Source organism: Danio rerio, chromosome 7 (assembly GCF_049306965.1).
Source record: "Danio rerio strain Tuebingen ecotype United States chromosome 7, GRCz12tu, whole genome shotgun sequence".
NCBI classification, from domain to species: domain Eukaryota; kingdom Metazoa; phylum Chordata; class Actinopteri; order Cypriniformes; family Danionidae; genus Danio; species Danio rerio.
In genome coordinates this window covers 72,317,233-72,335,703 of record NC_133182.1, presented here as the reverse complement: position 1 = coordinate 72,335,703, position 18,471 = coordinate 72,317,233, and the positions used below count along the sequence as shown (strand labels likewise).

The window sequence follows — 18,471 nt, the reverse complement described above, 5'->3', positions numbered from 1 at the left end:
AAAACATGTTTTTTGTTTTTGTTTTAACAGATCATTTGATGATAAGATGGTCGCAATGAGACAGCATTAATGGAGAAACTGGTGATCTGACCAACCACCAAGCCACCATACCTCCCTGTTCCATTTCACATTATTGATATTTACAAGAACATATTATCGAAAATAAAGGATTATCTTATGCAGCAATGTATACAGTAAATAGCAGCACGACAGAAGTGTAATTTATTTTGGCTGTCTACGGTCAACCACACCACTAGTCGCTCTAAACAAAGGTGCAAAGCAGTTCAGCATCAAAGATCCTGACATTATCTATGTTTCAATCCACCTATTTATATGCCCTTTTTCCCCAATATCGCAAAAAAAAATATTTTTTTTTCTGCTTGATGGAAATGGCACATTTTAAAAATGCACATTAAAAAAGGTATGCACACAACTGAGTGGGATAAACTTTTTATGTGATAAGCAGAAATGTGCATAAACCAAAATGGAAACATATTTACCAATAAAATTCCAGCTGAACTATATATATATATATATATATATATATATATATATATATATATATATATATATATATACACACACACACACACACACACACACACACACACACACACACACACACACAACCCTTATACACATATATATATATATATATATATATATATATATATATATATATATATATATATTAGGGATGTAACGGTATTGTAAATACCGTCATACCGCAATATTAATTTTTTTCGATATTACCGAAGTCGCATGACTCGGTAAAACTATAGGTCTTCTGAGAAAATTAATGCGGTAATGCGGAAATGGAGTGTGCTGCTAGTAGCGGAGATGAAAAAAAGATGGAAATGATCGAACCTAAAGCGGGTGTTGTCGCCGCGCGCGTGCTGAATAGCAGTGTTGTCGCGCGCGTTCTGATCAGCTGTGTTGTCTCGCGCGTGTTGTCTCGCGCCGAGGGGGGGTGGAGCGCGCATACTCAAGAGCGGTGTTGTCTACTGAAGGGCTGTACGGAGGTTGTGTCGCGTCGCGGGGGCACTTTTGATCGATTTGGAAGGGCATTTTCTATCCAAGACTAAAAAGGGCATGTGCACTGCACAGGTTGAGCCCTATGTGTGCACGTGCCTGCAAGTTGGGGAATACGACTAATAGCAGTCATGGGGACTGCAGAAACACAGCACACTGTTCAGATTGATGCAGACATTGACTTGTACCGCAAAGAGATCTCTATCTCACTCATGGTTTGTCTTCTCAAGTGGGGGAAAGACAATGCACAACGTTACCCACTGCTGTCAACATGGGCCAAGTCATATGTCTGTCCCAGAATCCTCAGTCCCAAATGAGAGGGTTTTTTTCTGTTGCAGGGGACATTGTAAATACCCAGAGATACCAGCTTTTACCAGATTATAGTTATATGATAATTTTCCTTTAAACCCATCTCTATCTAAGTAAGTGAGTGAGTGATTAAATGTTGAATGTGATGAGTTTTCAACAATACTAAATTTAAACTTAATTTTTTTACATGGTTTAATAATTTTTTGTTATTAAAATTGAAGTTCCTGTTTCAAAGCTTACAGATAGATGGCTAATTTGTATGTCATTGACACTTTTGGCACTTTTTTGGAGTATTTTCAAAAGTTTTGTTTTTCCTGTTAATGATTCAATAAATACCGTACCGTGACATTCATACCGAGGTATTACCGTACCGTGAAATTCTGATACCGTTACATCCCTAATATATATATATATATATATATATATATATATATACACATATATACATATATACATACACACACACACACACACACACACACACACACACACACACACACACACACACACACACACACACACACACACACACACACACAGTTGAAGTGATAATTATAAGCCCTTCTGAATTATTAGCAACTATTTTCCCCCTTCTTTTAATGGAAAGAAGATTTTTTTTCAACCCATTTCTAAATTTAGTTTTAATAACTCATTTCTAATAACTGATTTATTTTCTCTTTGATATGATGGCAGCACATACAATTTTACAAGATATTTTTTCAAAACACAAGCATTTAGATTAAAGTGTGCTTCATAGGCTTCAATAGGGTAATTAGGCAAGTCATTGTATAACAGTAGTTTCTTCTGCAGACAATCAAAAAATATATTGCTTGAGGGGGCTAATAATATTGACCTTAAAATACGACTCAAAACATTTAAACCTGCTTTTATTCTAGCCAAAATAAATCAAATCAGACTTTCTCCAGAAGGAAAAAATTTTATAGGAAATACTGTGAAAATGTCCTTGCTCTGTTTATCATCATTTGGAAAATATTTATTAAAAGAAAAATTCACAGGAGGGTTAATGATTTTGGCTTAAACTGATAGCCGTTAACCTTCATCATGCTGACGATCAAACACAAAACGTGATAATATCTCATGCGATTGTCTTCTGACCGGGTGCACCTGAAAACACATGAATGACACTCCTCAGAGTATGAGAAGCATACAGATCTTTAGTATCTATGTCATTTGTAAAATAAAGACTTGCAGGTTAAGGAAACAGGATAGGAGGAAGTTGCCACGGGCCTTAAAAAATGTATATTTATATAGACAGATAGGTAACTTTAGAATAGACAGAAATATCTATTTATTTGTGCAACAGTTGTCAATGTTCTGTGCGCTGCAGACGCAAAAAGCAAACGCCTGCACGCTGCTTCTGCTCTCCATACGTGCGCATGGGGTGAGAAACAAGCCTGACTCTCAGCTATTTTTTCATATACACACCGACGTTGCAGGCTTACACAGAACCCAAAATGAAAGTATGTGATTGGGTCAGCCCAATGTCAATAAAGAAAAGAACCAATGGGCTGCAGATTATGTCACATGAGCCGGTCTGTTTGAAAAAGAAACAGAATGTCACAGATCACAGCATCGTCAATTAATTAGGCAGAAAAAATGACAGTCTGCTTAGTGCTTTATGGGCCGATCAGATCATAAGAAGATGATCAGACAGCCCGGCCCAAAAAGTACATCGACCCTGTGGGAAACTGGCCAGTCTGGCCCTGACCATGCCTAGTGTATATACATCTAAAATGCACTTCGAAGAGCATTTACTTCAGTTCTTTTCATGATAACTTAGCTAAACAGTAAACAGTCCCTTTGACTTATTGGATGGAAAAACCGTGCTTTATTCAAAAAAAATTTATTCGATATTCCTGTTTGCGCATAAATCTAATTCACATCTTTGGATGGAAACATAATAACTTTTGATGCTCATATTTTGACTTCCTATTACAACCAGTTAAGCAATATCCAAATGAAATGTGGTCAACCATGTCAGAGAGTTGGAGTAGAGGTCATCCAATTCAAAGATGTTTCCATATTACCAGCGATCAGGAAACTTGACGTGATCAATCCAAGTTCATCAACAGTTCATCAGTATAACCTTTCCCCAGCTTCACTGAGGAACAAATTCAGCAGGCATATCATTTGACGAACTCAATCGTCTTTGTTTTTCCGCTTTTAAAAAGAACATTGAAGGTGCTTGCGTTGAGTTTTTGTTTCTGATGAAGTACATTTTGTCTGCTGTGATAAACATCTTAATGGCGATTGTGAATGATCTAGGCCAAAACTGCAATCTTCTATTGCAAAACAGCAGCATAGTTGAAGAAACCAAAACAAAGTGTCACTACCGTGAAACAGTTCCATTTGACTCCACCAGCTTATCTTTCCATGAAGCAGTTAGCCCTGAAATCAACATCCTAAATTAATGTTAAAATGTGGTCTGCCAATAAAGTTTTCCACTGACCAGTAGCAGCAAACATTTCCTCTGCACATCAGAGGTGTGTCATTTCCGATGATAATGCTAGACATATAGTTGAAGTCAGAATTATTATGAATGTTTTTTTTTTTTTTTTCCCAAATGATGTTTAACAGACCAAGGAATTTTTCACAGTATTTCCAGTAATATTTTTTCTTCAGGAGAATGTCTTATTTATTTTATTTCGGCTAGAATCAAAGCAGTTTTAAATTTTTTAAAAACCAATTGGAGGTCAATATTATTAGCACCATTAAGCAATATATTTGTCTACTGGACAAACCATCATTATACAAAGATTTGCCTAATTAATGTAGTTAATGGGCACCTATTTTACCTCTTTTCAAGATTTAATATAAATCTTTAGTGTCTCTAGAATGTGTCTGTAAAGTTTCAGCGCAAAACACCCATCAGATTATACCTTTCAGAATATTGGAATTGTCTGCTCTGAACACATTGTAGGTGTTTTAGTTGTCTGTGCCTTTAATTCTAATTCTCCCTGCCCCCACATTCATGTCATAGTGTGCATCAATCTCCGGCTGCTTCAGATAAATAGCACAGTGACAGACATAAAGCAGATCTCACGTAACGTTTGTGAAAAATACTAGTTAAAACTTTCCCAATGATTATTTGATGTATTTGTTGTGGAGTTAATTCAAGCCTTCTGCAATGATGAGTCACACACAATGACGGAATAATCCGCCAACTTATCCAGCATTTATTTTATGCAGCGGATGCCCAACCAGCTGCAACCCATCACTGGAAAACACCGAAACACTCCCACCCACACCCACACACACACACACACTCATACACTATGGACAATTTAGCTTACCCAATTTCCTTATACCACGTCTTTGGACTTGTGGGGGAAACCGGAGGAAGCACACACGAACACGGAGAGAAAAAGCAAACTCCACACAGAAATGCCAACTGACCCAACCAAGGCTCAAACCAGCGACCTTCTTGCTCTGAGGTGACAGCGCTTCCCACTGCGCCACCGCGTCACCCATACAAAGTAGTTAATCAAAGCTATTAATCAAAGAGCCAACAATTATCATATAATGTATTGCCAGATTTACCAGAAAACAACTTTAGGTTGATCAGCAAAAGGCTTCTCTCTGTGCCTGTATAATATGACAAACTGCAAGAAAATAACATGTTGAATAACTAAAAAAGTAAAAGCACATAACTGAAAGCAGTCTACCTCTTAAAAACTAAATACACAAAACACACTCCATCCAAAACAAACTTAACAGAAGACACACACACAAAAACATTGCTCGTCCATAAACACCAACTGCTCATTACTGAAACATTATGGTCTACATTTGATTACTGCATTCCTCTATTCATTAACTTAAAAAAAAGACAGAGAGATCACACAAACATCTGATATTTGAACTCTTAAAAAAACCCCATGTTTTGTTCATGATAAATGTAGTGTTTCACAGCAGGTTTTACTAACATTATGTAACGCATTTTTCTCAGCATGCAGGTTTAATCAACAGGATCTTTTACACTCTTTATGATGATGCAGTAAATTGGTTACCTGGTTTCTCTTTGCCAGGGGCCATTTATTGTCCATAATGCAGCATCATCATTCAGTCAATATAATTAGTCAATTAAAGGTTCATCGACTGTAAGACTAGCATTCTAGTTTTATAATGTTTGTTCCTGACAAATACAGTTAGACCGATACCGATAAGCAAAGATGCCTCAGAACATAACACAATGATATGTCACTCTCTTTTGTGACATACATTTTCCAGAATATCTTTATATTCCACAGAGAGATTTCTTCTCAATCAAGTCAGTCAGATACATTAGTACTTGCCCTGCTCTCAATTTAAAGGAATGGTTCTCCAAATCACTAAATGAAATAGTTTAACTTATAGTTTTTTACTTTGACTTAATGAAAAAGATCTATGGCTACTCATAAACTGAATATCTTAAGCACAACTCAAACCGAATTAGTTATTTAACCATATTTTTTTGTTTTCACATAACTCTAATGCTAGATGCAATACTCAAATTATTTGAGTAGCTAGTTGTTTGGACTTTATTTGTTCTATTAACTAATCTCATGGTGGTTTGATAACTGAACTTTAAATGTTTAGGTTATTAATACTCTAAATGTTTTACGATCAACACAAAAATGTACTTTATGTGTATTTGACAAAAAAAAGTTAAACTTACAGTACTTGAACCTTTGTCTGTAAACCTGTTTGACAGTGTTTAAAAAAACAAGTATTTTTAATAATAAAATAAAGAAATAAATAATAAATATATAAATAAATAAATATAAAAAAATAATCCTTTAACTTTGCACAGGAAAAAATAAAATAAAATGGAATAAATTTTTTTTTACTTCAATTATCCTGTAAATCATGTTAACAGAAACATTAATCGCAAAAAATTAAAGTATAAGTTATATGTCTAACCAAAGCCACATGCACACTATAACAAGTGTATGTACAACTACAGCCAATAAAGTAAACTAAAATAAAGATGGCATGGTGGCGCAGTGGTTAGCACCATCGCCACACACCAAAAAGGTTGCTGGTTTAAGCCCGACTGGGCCAGTTGGCGTTTCTATCTGGAGTTTGCATGCTCTCCCCTTGTTGGCATGGGTTTCCCACGGGTGCTTCAGAATCCCCAACAATGTATGGTTTCCCAGTAATGGGTTGTGGCTGGAAGGGCATCCACTGCGTAATGCATACGCAAAGGACTCCTTATAAATAAATGACTAAGTCGAAGGAAAATTAATGACTGAATGAAAATAAAATAAAATAAAATAGAAACAAAAATAAATAAAAATAAAACAAAATAAATATGATGATAAAAAATAAGAATAAAACTTAATAAAAAATAATAAAACAAAAAATGAAATAAAAACAAAAATAAACAAAATAAATAAATAAATGAAGCAAAAATAAAATAAAATAAAATAAAAATAAAATAATAAATAAATAAACGAATAAAATAAAATAACAATAAAACAAAAACTAAATAAAATAAAATAATAAATAAACGAATAAAATAAAATAACAATAAAACAAAAACTAAATACAATAAATAAATTAATTAATAAATTAATTAATTAAATTAAAATAAAACACAAAACCAATTAAAATAAAACATTAATAAAACTACATAAAAATGAAATAAAAACAAACAAAAAAAATTAAACAAATAAAAAAGCAAAAACAAATGTTAATTAACATAAATGAAATTAAAGTCATTCTGTTACAGTTACACCTCATTACATCTTCTGAAAATAATTATGTTTATTATCATTTATTTCAATAACATTACATAAGAGTTTTTAAAAAAAAATCAGTATGACCAGTCCTTTCGGAAAACTGCTCAGAGAAACATTTTAGCTCATAATGCGCAAAGCCTTCTCATTTCTTATCCTTATCTTAAGCAATCTAAAAATTCCAGATGCACTTTTTTATATGAGGACGATGCCTGAATCCACTCAACCCCCCACTAATGCCAAGAACACAGAGTTCTCCATGCAGCACAACATAGCCATTTATGCACTGAAATCTGCATGAGTCTAAAAGAGAGGACACTGCTTACTACAAGTGACAGAGATGATTCAGCAAGTGCAGCTTTAAAGCCTGGAGGAAAGCCAGCTGATCTGATGAGCTTAGAAGAGGATAGTCAGTGTCTTTGAGCTACTGGAAGAAAAACCTCACTCATTTGAACTCTATGAATGCTAATAACTGCTCAGAAAGACTCCAAGCCACCTACTAAACAAACAAAAAAAAAAAACTGTTGTCCATTCAGAAAAGACTTGGACTACATCATAAGAATGACTGGAAATGTTTATGGAGTGTTTTTACGTTTGAGTCTTGATCTTTTAAAAAGTGTTGGTTACACTTTAGTTGAAGGGGTGTTCATAAGCCTGTCACGAAACCTTTATAATCATTACATGACACATCATAAATGTATATGAGATGCAACTAAGTCATTAAGTACCATCATTAAGTACCATTTGCTCAGTTATGACATTTTAAAAGCAAAGATGACTGTTTGTTATGACAACTTGACTTAAAGAAATACATCACAACCTGTGTTTGTATTTGTCATAACCACGTGACATGATCAAGACAATAACACTTGTCACAAATCTGCCATAAACATGACTGTCATGAAGCCATTATGAAGGTTATACGTTTTAAGGCAGTGTCAATAATATTTTTTTTAGCTCAATTACAGTTGTATAAACTGAATTTGTCAATAAAATTACATTAAATGATGCTCTTAAATGTAATTAGAGTAATGACACTTTTAATGAGACATTTTAATGACAAACGCCATTGGTTCCACTGAAAAAGTGATCAGAAAATGGTCATGACACAATTATAATGGTGCATTTTTTTCTAATTTGCTTGCTGCTGAAAACACTATTGGTTTGATTTAGGTCAGTGTTTCTAGACCATGTTCCTGGAGGACCACCAGCTCTACCAATTTTCAATGTCTCCTTAACTAAACAGAACAGATCATCAGTTCATAAGCAGAGATCGCAAGACCTGTACTGGCTGTTACACATAATTAAAGACATCCAAAACATGCAGTGTTGGTGGTCCTCCAGGAACATGGTTGAGGAACACAGGTTTAGACTAGTGATATGCTTGTCTAGGTAAACTATTAGACAAGCGCACCTTGCTGTGGATGACTACAAGAAGGATGTGTATTTAAAGCATAAAATGTAAACAATGCCGTCTGTTGGATTTGATATCTGAAACGTACAAGGGAGCAACGTATTTCGATTTCGTTGTACTAACCGAAGTTTTATTGCAATAATAATAATTGTGAATGTAATAGTTACAGTACATAGAACGTTAGTGTGTTTACATTAACAGTGCATGCATGAGTATTGTAATCTTTTAAGAACTTACACAATGTTTTTAAAATGTTTAAAGGACTCAAAAATGAAGACAAATGAAGATCTGCTACAAACAAATGAAGATCTGCTACAAAAAGACACATTTCTATGAACTTAAACATGTACTGTCAACTACGATTAAAACAATAATTAAGCATTCTGTCCTTTTCATGTTTGAATTTTCTGATGACATGTCCTGTTTTGTTTGTTTTAGAAGCTTTTGATGCTGTTCAAATTGTAGTCAACTGGCTACTAGTGTTGTCACGATACTGGAATTCATCAGTTGATGGTCATCAATTCACCAAACTCACCGCTGTTTACTGAGTGTAACAGATATAGGGACACTGGAACATTTTAGAGCCATGAAGATCAGCTGGTCTGTTTATAAGCTGACATACGATCGATCATCTGATGAATCGACTGATCTTCACAGCTTTAAAACGCTCCAGTGTCTCTGTATCTTTGGTTGCACTCAGTAAACAGCGGTGAGTTTGGTGAATTACTGATTACCTTCAGGGCCAATCACGGTCATTTCCGTTGAGCATGTGAACATAATGGCAAATCAACGGTGTTTAAGAATGTAATCAACAGAGCTTAAATGTTAGTGGGAAATGGATGTTTTTTTTTATAATTATTTTTTAGTTTTTTAGTTTTAGTTTTTTTTTTTTTTTCACCTTTATTGTGACAGGACAGTAGAGAATTCAGACAAGAAAGTATTGGGAGCAAAGAGAGAAAGGATCAGCAAAGGACCTTGAGCCGGGAATCGTACTCGGGTCACCGTGGGTACGTTGGTTCTATATAGTTGAAGTCAGAATTATTAGCCCCCCCTCCCCCCCTGAATTTCTTACTCTTTTTTAAATATTTCCAAAATTATGTTTAACAGAGGAAGGACATTTTCACAGTATGTCTGATAATATTTTTTTCTTCAGGAGAAAGTCTTATTTGTTTTATTTCGGCTAGAATAAAAGCAGTTAATAATTTTTAAACACCATTTTAAGGTAAAAATTATTAGCCTCTTTAGGCAAAAAATATTTTCGACAGTCTACGGAACAAACCATCATTATACAATAACTTGCCTAATTACCCTAACCTGCCTAGTTAACTTAATTAACCTTAAGCCTTTAAATCACTTTAAGCTTGAAAAGTATGTAGTAAAATATTATTTACGGTCATCATGGCAAAGATACAATATATCAGTTATTAGAGATGAGTTATTAAAACTATTATGTTAGGAAATGTGTTGAGAAAATCTTCTTTCCATTAAACAGAAAACAGGGAAAAAAAATAAACAGGGGGCTAATAATTCTGCCTTCAACTGTATTGCATAGCACAGTACCCCTAGGCTACTAGGGCCGAAAGAAATGGACGGTTTTAAAACTTTGGTCAACACTACCAGCTACTATCAGCTTATCAAAGGTATAAGTAGATTAAACATTACAAAAACCACATGTTTAATATTAATAAAACACATATTATGGGATTAATCAATGGCATAAATAAATTGTAATGGTTATATGTTTGTTTGCTCGATTTAAAAGTGGAAACAAATGCTAGAAATCATTTTAGTCTGAAAGTTTCCAATGGTAAATTTCAGCAAAATTCAAGAATAACTGTGTGTACTGAATCAATTATAATAAACTTTATTTTAGAGCATTGAGCATTCGGTCCTTTTTATGGTGGAATTTTCTGATATCATGTCCTGTTTTCAGTGATTTTGGTGCTGTTCAAACTGTAGTCGACCGGCTACCGAGCTGTCAAAGCTAACAAGTTGATTAAACATAAAAACCACAAGTATAATATCAATAAAATACATATTATACAAATAATCAATGGTATAACTTAAATGTCATTGATATATGTTTTTTCCAGAGATGGGTTGCGGCTGGAAGGGCATCCGCTGCGTAAAAACGTGCTGGATAAGTTGGCTGTTCATTCCGCTGTGGCGACCGCAGATTAATAAAGGGAATAAGCCGACAAGAAAATGAATGAATTAATGATATATGTTTGTTTGCTCGGTTTAAAAGATGAAACAAAGAGTAAAAAAATCATTTTGGTGTGAATTTTTTCAGCAAAAATCAAGAATAACTGTGTGTACTTAAATAACTATAAATCATATTTTAGCACTTAACTTCAAACTAAATAATACAGACTTGCAAAGGCGGTCCGTGAAAATCACTGGGTGTTTTTGTGTGCTAGTGCAGTTCAGTTTATTTACCAGTTTGTTTGGAGTTTTCACTTATAATCCAAAGTTCACATAAACCTTTCTCAGTCCCCTGAAACATGTGAAAACACTCAAGAGTGAAAATGAAAGCGTTCAGCACCACTGCATATTTAAACAACCCATGAGAGCAACTTCTTAAAGGAGACCATCCCATCAATTCTGCGTGTCTATTTTGAGGCAAAGCATCAGCAATATGACACATTATATTCTCTAGAATTCTATACTATACACAGGATAAACATCTCATTAGTGACGTTGCACCAATTGTAACTTTAATAATGATTCATTTTATTGAATTATTTTTATCTTTATTATACAATTACTATACTACTATACTTGAAAAGACGATAAAAAAAAACACAGTTTATTTTAATTGCATCGTATTCTTTATTGTATTTATGGATTGTTTATTTGATTTTAAGCACTGCAACTGCAGAATCATCCCAAATCAATCTAAAATTATTAATTTTTTTACAACTAAAAATATTCAAGCCATCTGGTGAAATTGTATTCGTATCGTAATATACAGTTGAAGTCAGAATTATTAGCCCCCCTGTTTATTTTTTCCCCAATTTCTGTTTAGCAGAGAAGATTTATTCAGCACATTTCTAAGCATAATAGTTTAAATAACTCATTTCTAATAACTGATTTATTTTATCTTTGTTATGATGACAGTGAATAATATTTTACTAGATATTTTTCAAGACACTTTTATACAGCTTAAAGTGACATTTAAAGGCTTAACTAGGTTAATTAGGGTAACAAGACAGGTAAGGGTAATTAGGCAAGTTATTGTATAACGATGGTTTGTTCTGTTGAAATAAAAAATAGCTTAAAGAGGCTAATAATTTTGTCCTTAAAATGGTGATTAAAATATTAATAACTGCTTTTATTCTAGCCGGAATAAAACAAATAAGAGTTAATACAGAAGAAAAAATATTATCAGACATACTGTGAAAATTTCCTTGCTCTGTTAAACATCATTTGGGAAATATTTACAAAAAGCAAAAAAAAAAAAAATTAAAAGGAGGGCTTGTAATTCTGACTTCAACTGTATATTGCAGAATAACAAAATCTCGTAATGCTATTTTGCCAATATCGTGCAGTCCTAATCTATACTATATACACAGCATAAATATCTCATTAGTGTTTCTTTCCTTCTAAGTGACGAGCAGCCCATGACCTATTTTGTCCTGCCAAGTGACTCGAAGCGCAAACGCAGTCAATCATAACCTAGTCTCAAATCTAGCACAAAAGATCATTAGAGATGCAAAGTCTGCCTCTGCTTGCTTTTTTTATTTATTTATATATTATCTAAGAAGTAACAATCATAAAAAGACAGCGGGGAAAAATAAATAAATACGATTACCAGGATTTAATCAGCTCATCCGCCTCCCACTGATGGAAATATGCGATAAATGCAAATTATTATGCATTCCTTTCTTTTAATCTACAAATTTTTATCACATGTCAGCTTTGGATGTAGCCTAGGCATGGTTTACATTCTTTTTTAACACAAAAATCAGAAACCCTTTTGCTTGCATTTTGTGTTTTGTATACGTGACTTATTATACTATCCCGAAGCAATAGTCGGAAAATATACATTTGTTTTTATTTTTAATTTAGAGCGATTCTATTCGTTCAAAAGGAAGATTTTGATTAAGTGTTATGTAAACAAATGAGTGTTTTATAACAGGAAAGCAGCAAACAAAACGCACAAATGCTTTTCTGTAGTGATTCTGTGTTCTGATTTGTGAAGATAGATGCTATGTTGTTTTATTTTTGTCTTCTACAAAACATAACTGTACAAATGACTGCTTGTCAGATGCTATTTTTTAATCTACAAACTTTTATCACATACCATCTTTGGAAGTGGCCTAGGCATGGTTTACAGCCTCTTTTTTTTAAACCCCGTACAAACAAACAATCCGTTTTAAATATGTTTGTTTGTGTATTAGGTTTTGTATTCGTCATATAGTGTCCAGAAGCAATAGTCTGAAAATATACATTTGTTTTTATTTTTAATTTAGTGCTGATTCTATTTATACAAAAGTAAGATTTGGATTAAGTATAACGTAAACAAATTAGTGTTTTATAACAGTAGATACAAAGCATCTGTGTAGATTAGTTTTGTCTTCTCAGATTTCACTTCTCCTCTCAATTTCACATCCGTCACATCCACAACGGAGAGATGTCACATCCATAACGACACTTTTTCACCATAAATGTGAAAATATTAAATTGAATAAAACCAATCACTTTTGTTTTATAGAGAGACAACTCTTATCCTTTTGACTGTCAGTGTTTCTTTTGGGTCGTGCAATCTAATTCACAGATTTTCTACAAAGTATGTTGTATTCTGTAAACCCGCCGATTTTTTTTGCCACATCCATAACGTTTGTTTATTTTCCACATTTAAAGTACAAAACATGTTTACAGATTGATATTTTTCTGGTTTCATAACTCTGTGGTCAGTTGTTCTAGAAAATATAAACAAAAGTTTCAATATAATGTTAACAAACACTTTCTATGTGAATTTATGTTTAGAGTTTTTATTGCAAATGTCACATCCATAACGCTGGAATTGCTCCAATATATCTGTTTAATAAATCTGTTTTGTTTATATGCACCAAAATACATTGCCTAAATTTACTAAGAATTTAAAAAAAATTAAAAATAGTGGGTTTACTTAATTATGCTGAGCACTGCATGTAGGTTTTTTCAATGAGAATAAAGAGTTTTAAAAAAGAAGACAAGTGTTTTTGCGACTACTAAAGGGTAAAACTAATAGAGCTTCTCCTTCCTTCACTATTTGTGAATGTAAACATGCTCATGTGCTGTAGTAAAGGGGAGAAGCGTGGAGCACCTGTAGACTTCAGTCCACAACATTACGCACACATTCAGACACGTAAAGTCCTGCTTCCTCTGCATCCGCTTTCCACAACACAGGAAGAGCTTCCCGCACATACACATCCAGAGAAAACCGGACCAATCTCTACCGACCCAAACCCTGCCGTCAACAGTGTAAATCAATGCAGAATGAGCGCTTAAATCGGCATTTAGAGATCAATGCGTGCGGTTTGGAAACAAATAGTAGCAAGTAACCGCATGAGTCAAAGCGCGGTTTATTTCCACTGTTTACATGTACACGCGACTAATACGTGTGTGTTTGTGTGTGTGCTGAGGTTTACTTTAGAAGATGTTGTTAAAACACTCACATGTCACACGAAAACACAATGAAAATGTTTGAAATAGTGCTGAACACACATAGTAAAACAATAACAATCTTTTAAAACCTCCCATTCAGACAAGCGCGTTATATTTTATACGCATACTGTAATACGTAGTGTTGTTCCCTGCTAAAGCCGACACGTAATTCCTATTGATACGGATTACAGCAGGTCAAAGAAAGTGAAACCCATCCATTAATCTGTTGAGGCACAGCAGAAGAAGCATAGTAGTTGTTGCTAACGGCCTAAATAAATCACAACACTCCTCCACACAAACACACACACCGCAACTTACCAGCCTTCTCCTGGTCGTATCCTACCACTGTGAAATAATCAGCCAGTCTTGCCATGGTTTCCTCTTTTGGCTAAATTCTGCAGCACAATTCAGCATTTTTCTTTCTTCAAAAGCACAGCCATGTTTGACACAGAGGGAGCCAGTGCGCACGCGCGGACTGGCGGCTGTCCGTGCATGGGCGTGGGTCCTGCATTCACTCGCACTAGTGATAATAAACAACTAAATGCGTTTGAGTTAGGATACATTGAAGAGGTTTACCTTAGACTGGACGTGATGTATGTCATGTTAATGTTTGCGGTAATTAATTAATTTAATTAACTTTTCTTAAAGTAGAAGTGGATTTGTTGGTATAGCCTATTTTTAATGAGGCGTCGTTGTTGTTGTTGCGATGCTACAACTCAGAAAATATTATATATAATTATACTTTGTCGTGATGACCGACCTTTTAACACTTCTCCACTTTATTTAACAGTTTTTGTTTTGTTTTGGATATAGTGAGACAGACCCTTACACAAGTTGTTTTACAACATAATTCTGCTGAAAAGAAACAACTTAGGTTAGCTGGTTTTAACTGGTCGACCAGCCTGGTTTTAGAAGGGTTTTGAGTCTGGGTTTACAGTCTGGTCTTAGCTTGTCAGGCTAGAAGATGGTCAGCTAAAACCAGCCTATACAGGCTAGGAGCCCGGCTAAAACCAGCTATATCCAGTTTTAACCAGGCTGGTCAAGCTGGTTTTAGCTGGTTATGGTTGTTGCTAGATTGGATATGGTTGCGGCTGGAAGTTAACAAGAATAATTTATATTATTTATTAAATGTACAATTTATTGTATTTCATTAACGTCTACCCTCAGCCCAAACCTAAACCCAATCATCACAGTAAGGTAATAAGAGTAATTGTACAGAGTATTATTTATACTATCTATTAAACTACCCAATAAATTGTAATTTCTTACCGCCTACCCCCAACCCTAAACCCAACCATCACAGTACTGTAAAATATTCATTATTATTATACAGTGTCACAAAAAAAAATGCAGCTATATTAACGTGCATATCACACTTCCAGACAGCTGCATATCCCATCTAGACTTTACCGCTGGTTATTTACCAGCTAAGACCAGGCTGAAAATTGCTGAAACCAGCCTGAAAATGGTCAAAACCCCTCTAAAACCAGGATGGTCAACCAGCTACAACCAGCCCAGGCTGGCTTAAGCAGTTTTTTCTCAGCAGGAAAAAACAAAAATAAAACAAGTTAAACAATGATAACCACAAAAATCACCTTTGTTTTTGGTATCTTCCAAAACTATATGCTTAAACACAAACATAAAATGGCCAAAAATGGTAACCTTCACTGTAAAAAATGCTAGGTTCCAGCAATTTAGTAAACTTGTTAGTTTTGTTTACATTTTTAAGTGAATTGAACATAAATTTGTGCCACTATGACACTGTGTCGAATTTCCTACTGTAAAACTCTTCACACCAACTGGTCAAGCAGGTTTTAGAATATGGTAATTGGTTATTGGTTGATCTGCACCTTTTAGAACAGTGGTAGAGAATCTATGGCTCGCAAGCCACATGTTGCTCTTTGACCATAAACACGTGACTCTCCAGCTTTCTCTCTTCAATAATATTTTACAGTTTAAAAAATTGTCACTAGAAGTCAGTTTCCTATAAAAAAAAATCTAATTACGAAACCCTTTTTATAGATTTTTTAAAAATACAAAATTAATTTTAAAAAATGCTAATTGTTTGCCCTTTATTTTCTTAATAATAGGAAAATATGCTTTTTGTTCCTTAAAACTAGCCAAAAGTAAAAAGTTGCTGCATACATTATTTTGACTCAGTTGAAGTAACTGTAAATTTTTATAGCAGTAAAATGTTAAGTTTTTTAATTTGTGTTGCTTTTCAGAAAAAAAGAAGAGTTTATTTACCAGATTTTCATTCATGAACTTGCTCAACATGTGATGCTTCATATTTATTTTTGAACTGTGCATGGACATACAGTAAATCAAGGTTTTGTTTAAACCTGTATTATTTATAGTAGAGCAAGGAAATTTTCACAGTATGAAAAGTATTTAAGGTCAAAATTATTAACAAACCATTGTTATACAATAACTGGCCTAATTACCCTAACCTGCCTAGTTAACCTAATTAAGCCTTTAAATATTACTTTAAGCTGTATAGAAGTGTCTTGAAAAATATCTACTCAAATATTATATATGTATATAATATAATATATGTACTGCCATCATGGCAAAGATAAAATAAATCAGTTATTAGAGATGAATTATTAAAACAGAAATCGGGGAAAAAATAAACAGGAGGCTAATAATCCAGGGGAGCTAATAATTCTGACTTCAACGGTATAAATACACCCCAATGGCTCTTTAAAAATTTGCATTTGCCATAAAAATTAAAATGGCTCTTTGCTAAAAAGAGGTTCCCGACCCCTGTTTTTGAAAGAGCTAATGACCACAATAGTAAGACAGACCCTTACACAAATTAGCCATGATTTACAACATAAAACAAAATAATAAATAAATAAAACAAGTTAAACCATGATAATCACAATATCATTATCGTTTTTGGTAATCTCGAAAAACTATGGTTATACACAAACGTGAAATGCCAAAATAAGATAACTTAGAAAATGCTGGGTTCCAGCAGTTATGTTAAGTCATAAGGTTTGATTCAGTAAACAGCAAATGTTATGTTTTGAGTGTACTACTAGGTTAAAAGTTATTGTAGATGTTATTTTGTGCCACTATACTGTGTCAGATTTCCTACTGTAAAACCCTTGTCACACCAACCGGTCAAGCAGATTTTGGAACATGGTTCAGTAGCTTAGTTATTGGTTGATCTGTACCTTGAAAGAGCTAATGAACACAATAAGCACAAATTAGCCATGTTTTACAGCATAAAAACAAAAAAGAAACAAGTTAAACCATGATAACTACAAAATCACATTTGTTTTTGGTAACCTCCAAAACTATGGTTATACACAAACGCTAAATGCCAAAAAATGGTAACTTACACTGTAAAAAATGCTGGGTTCCAGCAATCAAGGTAACTCGTTAGTTTTGTTTACAAATGTAAGTGGATTTAACATAAAAAATTAAGTTTTCCCCTCAAAAAAAAAAAAACTTGTTTTTTGTGCTCATTTAAAATAGGTATTTTGAGTAAACAGCAAATGTATTTTTTTAATCTACTACTATAAGGTTGAAAAGTTATTGTAGTTGTTATTTTGTGCCACTACACTGTGGCAAATTTCCTACAGTACTGTAAAACCCTTCGCACCAACTGGTTAAGCAGGTTTTAGAACATGGTAGTTGGATGTTGGTTGATCTTCACCTTTTGGAAAGAGCTAATGACCACAATTTAGTCACATTATTTTTATTTAGTAAACGTAGACAGGGAAGCACACTTCATCTTAATTATCTAAAATGAAAATACTGACCAAATTGCATGGCTCACAGCAGTATAAATGATGTTCATAATTCAACGGAAAGCTTTAAACAATAAGTAGCACACTATATATATTACAACAGACAAAATAGTGTACTGAATTTATTACATTTATCTTCAATGTACATACAGTACAAAATATGAGGTTGTTTTTACATCTGAATTTTCTATAAAAAAAATACTTTAATGCATGCATGGAGGTGCTATTACTTAAAAAAAATTAAGTAATAGTAATTTACAAAAAAAAAAAAAAAGGTTCTCCAGTGGTTCTTTGTGGTAGTTTCGTTGGCTCGTGATAATATTGGGACCAATATTGCACCAAATGATTAGTTTTTTTTTTTTTTTTTTTTTGATGTGGTTAAGGTCGTTCCCCAATAAAGATGAGCCAAAAAAAGTGCTGTTTGTCACAATTTTTTGTTTTTTTTTCTTGTCCAAATATCTAAAAATTCTTAAATCACGAAGCATTTTCTAGACAAGTATAAAATATTGCTTTGTTTTCAGAAATAATGAGTGAAAATGACATGTTTTTCCCTTAAAATAAG

At 33.7% G+C, this 18,471-nt stretch overlaps 1 protein-coding gene across 4 annotated transcripts in view; it reads right to left on the bottom strand.

Moving 5' to 3' along the window:
* sbf2 (SET binding factor 2) overlaps positions 1–14,597 on the bottom strand; it is a 288,988-nt gene extending 274,391 nt beyond the window's left edge. For all 4 annotated transcript variants that reach the window (XR_012382813.1, XM_009303601.4, XM_009303602.4 and 1 more), the window contains exon 1: positions 14,467–14,597. Coding sequence is in view for 3 of the 4 variants with exons in the window: in XM_009303601.4 (XP_009301876.1) it covers positions 14,467–14,521 (55 nt within the window). In the remaining variant the exon portion in view is untranslated. The remainder of the gene's footprint in view (positions 1–14,466) is intronic.
* Between the last annotated feature and the right edge of the window lie 3,874 nt (positions 14,598–18,471).